This window comes from Chinchilla lanigera, unplaced genomic scaffold (genome assembly GCF_000276665.1).
Source record: "Chinchilla lanigera isolate Chin_1 unplaced genomic scaffold, ChiLan1.0 scaffold00107, whole genome shotgun sequence".
Taxonomy (NCBI): domain Eukaryota; kingdom Metazoa; phylum Chordata; class Mammalia; order Rodentia; family Chinchillidae; genus Chinchilla; species Chinchilla lanigera.
The window spans coordinates 2972102-2976386 of NW_004955508.1; the positions used below are offsets into that span (position 1 = coordinate 2972102).

Consider the following 4285-nt stretch of genomic DNA (forward strand, 5'->3'; position numbering starts at 1 on the left):
CGCCCGGCACCCCCACCCGGCCGGCCCCGAGGCCCCCCCGGCGTCCGCCAAGCTGCTGCTGCGCTGGGACGAGGTGCCCGACGACTTCGTGGAGTGCTTCATCCTGTCGGGCTACCGGCGCCTGCCGTGCACGGCGCAGGAGTGCCTGGCCTCGGTGCTGAAGCCGACCAACGAGACGCTCAACTTCTGGACGCACTTCATCCCGCTGCTACTGTTCCTGAGCAAGTTCTGCCGCCTGTTCTTCCTGAGCGGCCGCGACGTGCCCTTCCACCACCCCTGGCTGCTGCCGCTGTGGTGCTACGCGTCCGGGGTGCTGCTGACCTTCGCCATGAGCTGCACGGCGCACGTGTTCAGCTGCCTCTCGCTGCGCCTGCGCGCCGCCTTCTTCTACTTGGACTACGCGTCCATCAGCTACTACGGCTTCGGCAGCACGGTGGCCTACTACTACTACCTGCTGCCCGGCCTCAGCCTGCTGGACGCAAGAGTCATGACCCCGTACGTACAGCAGCGCCTGGGCTGGCACGTGGACTGCACGCACCTCATCGCGGCCTACCGCGAGCTGGTGCTGCCGGTGGCCTTCGTGCTGGCCGTGGCCTGCACGGTGGCCTGCTGCAAGAGCCGCACCGACTGGTGCGCCTATCCGTTCGCCTTGCGCACCTTTGTCTTCATCATGCCGCTCAGCATGGCCTGCCCGATCATGCTGGAGAGCTGGCTCTTCGACCTCCGGGGCGAGAACCCCACGCTCTTTGTGCACTTCTATCGCCGCTACTTCTGGCTGGTGGTGGCTGCCTTCTTCAACGTGAGCAAGATCCCCGAGCGCATCCAACCAGGCCTCTTCGACATCATTGGTCACAGTCACCAGCTGTTCCACATCTTCACCTTCCTCAGCATCTATGACCAGGTGTACTACGTGGAGGAGGGGCTGCGCCAGTTCCTGCAGGCGCCGCCGGCAGCGCCCACCTTCTCGGGCACCGTGGGCTACATGCTGCTGCTGGTCGTTTGCCTGGGGTTGGTCATCCGGAAGTTCCTCAAGAACACCGACTTCTGCAGTAAAAAGTGAGCCTCCACCATGGGAGAGGCTCCTGGTTTGCCCATCCGTTTGTTTGGAGTTTCTGTTGTTGCTCTAGTTGGTTTGTTTTCAAGTTTTGTTGTGTTTCCTTCTTTGCTCGAGGAGGGTGCTGCAAAACCACAAGGGAAAGGTCCACTGCTACTAGGGAGTCTCAGTCCACGTGGAGCTTTAGAGGAGGGAGGGGGGAATCAGCCGCCAGAGGACCGCTGGTTCTTGCTCCCTGCAAAAAATCAGGTAATGTCTCTGACATCCAGGGATTTTTCCCAGGCATCAAATCCCAAACAACACCCCCAGTTTGATTTTTCTACTTGTTTTGTGTATCAGCGGTAATAAGAAGTCGCCCTTGTGAGGTCAGGTATGCAGTAAGGAAGATAAATACTCAGAAATCCCTGGGTACTTCCATTTCAGTCAGGAATGCTTGGATTTGTCAGAAGAATGGAGCTTTGTAGGAAACGGGTGCAAAGACACAAACCCAGGGCTTAACCCGCTAGAAAATGCATGGAATGTGAACACAAAGTTAATTATTCCAAAATGTTTCTTACATGTTATTTAAATAGTAATATATATGATGATTTTTTCATAATTTATAAAAGCCTGTGATATGCACTGAATTTTCTTTGTCACATAGTTTTGAATTGTGCAGCCTTCTGCATTGCACACACTTGAACCGGACATCAGGGCAAGCTGCTTAAAAGTTGTCTACTTTTTAAAAACAGTGTTTTCTGAAGGCCTGTGAGTCTCATGATAAACTGTGAATGACCTTTACCTTAGGGATTCTGGTTAGTCTATTGGTGAAGAGCTCACGTGGTTTGTATAGATCCCAGATTCCTCCTTACTTTCATGTATTCCACAGAACTCATCTGATTTTTTGTTTGTTTTGTCTTTAATCTTATTCTTTCCTACTCTACTAAAATTGCCACTGGAATAAATGTGCCTTTTGAAGCAATGCCCAAATGACTGACCTCAGACAGTTTCTTGCATGGGAGAGCATCAGGAATAAGCTTTTCTTCTTCTCCTTCGTATCATAATGAAGGTGGGGCTGGTTTTAAGTTTTTGTTAGGACCAGAAGTAGCTTGCAGGGACGTGCATGGCATTTGGCTTCTCTACCAGGACAAAGAGCCAACCCAGCAATATGGCTGTGGCTCCTGATACAGCCACGGGGAAGGTGAAAGAACACTGGTGCCGTCCCTCTGTGCTTAAAACTTAAAATGTAGTATTCAGGAGTAAATGAGGCAGTTAATATTATGAAAACCAGAAGCGTATTAGCTTGGGTTATAACTGAAATTTATGAATTAAATAACATTATGCATGCCCAGTTAAACACAGAACTCTTACTTGGGTCAAGATTATGGAAATGTTTGGCAATCACACTGAGTCCTTAAAAGATTAGCAAAGACACCCCACGATGCTTTATTTTTTTATGGTCAGGGTCTGGCTATATAGTCCAGGTTGGCCTGGAACTCCCTATGTAGCCCCACTTGGGCCTGAATTTGTAATCTTCCTGCCTCAGCCTCCCAAATGCTGGTATTAAAGGTAGTCGCCAACTTGCCCACTTCCCAAGATGCTTTCTGATCCCCACATTGGCCAGTAGTACTTGGACATATCTTATAAATGCTAGCCTATAATTGAGGTGGAAACTCCTGAAGAACACATACCTCTGAGGTAGCTAATTTAAATATCACACTTCGTGAGTCGTTTGGTTGAGAGTCAAAAAAAGTCCATAAATGGGAAGTCTTGATTTGAGGGTATGATTTTGATCAAGCACATAAAGTGGGTGAACACTTAGCTCAACACTAGTGAAGAGATGGCTCACATTTTTTTCCTTATTGTTTTAATCACTACTGTATTTGTAAACAGAGAAGCTCAGCACAATTCCCTGGAGGAAGCAGTATCATTGTGTGTGCTAATTTGCACACAGAAGCTAAATTTATGTATGTCTGTATTTAATTTAGGACCATGGAATGGGATCATAAATATACTTTGTACAGTTCCTAATGAGTGTCAGTGTCTCATCCTTTGCTAAGTACACGAATTCCTGTTAGGGTGCAGAGGCTGTTAATTTGTGCTCACCACAGATGTTACTTCTCAGCTGTAACTTGACTCAGTACATGTGTTTAAGGATAGCTGTGGAAATCAGGATATTTCCACATGCAGACTTACTTGCTTGTCATTGTCTCTTCTAGATCCCTAAAGAATGTTGGTTTGGAAGCAAGGGAAACAGGTTGAAGAGTATTTTGCAGTTTTCTTATCAAATGGAACCTCCTTTTTAGAAGGAACTTTATAGAAGGGGACTTCCAAAAAGGATCGATGAGTTTGAGACTAAGAGCTAAATCCCAGCATTTGTCATTTTAAGTATTAGTTGGAGATCTTCTAGGTCCACAAACAGAATTCTCTTCTTGCCCTGTGTCTTTGTCCTTAAGCAGAGGCCACTCATGGATAAAATTATACCCATATCATTTTCAGGTGATTATGATGCCTGAGCCAGTGAGATGACACACTTTTCCCTGGGAAGGTTTAACCACCCAGTGTGTTCCAAGGAGAACAAGGACTCACTATCTTGTTCCCTTTACCTTTTCCTTCCTCCACTTTTCCTTTCCCTTAGATATTATAAACCACATATAACATGGACAAGAAGGCATTCTAGTTGAAAACAGTGGTTTGGCTTTATTTCATGTTTATAAACAGTTGTCACATCTACTACAATCAGGGATGAGTTGTTTAACTAGACAAGCTATTTGCTAAACTATATCAGTGTTCTGTCAAGATAGATAATGCCATTTTAGAAGCAGTCATTTGCTATGTGCACATTTGCGTAGAACCAGCCAGACTTCTTAAACATTTCAGGAATATTCCTCAATCAGAGTAAAGTATCTTGGAAAATGTTTTTTCACACTCTCCACTTTGTCCTATCCGTTAAAATTTGGTTTGCCTTTATTATGTTGAACTATTTGACATATAAGACAACTGGTAAATAAGAATTCACTTCATTATCCTCAAACAATCTATTTTGGCGGTAGATTTTTGAAGCATATTATGTAATACATTTTATTTTTACCGGTTAGTCATGATCTAGATGACATCCCAAGGAGCAGCACCGTGGAGCTGTGCCTAGGAAATGAGGGTGTTGACTGCAGTGCCTGGCGCCCTGTGGGTTGAGCCCTGGGGCTGACTCAGGCTAAGGTAGTTGGTTAAAGGGGTTTCTTGCTTCCCTGCCTT

At 46.5% G+C, this 4285-nt stretch overlaps 1 protein-coding gene across 1 annotated transcript in view; it reads left to right on the top strand.

The window, feature by feature from the left end:
• Positions 1 to 3064, top strand: part of Paqr9 (progestin and adipoQ receptor family member IX) — a gene marked incomplete in the record, with an annotated part of 3747 nt that extends 683 nt beyond the window's left edge. The window contains 1 exon segment of the mRNA XM_005407735.2: positions 1 to 3064. Coding sequence (XP_005407792.2) covers positions 1 to 1060 — 1060 coding nt within the window.
• Positions 3065 to 4285: the final 1221 nt, after the last annotated feature.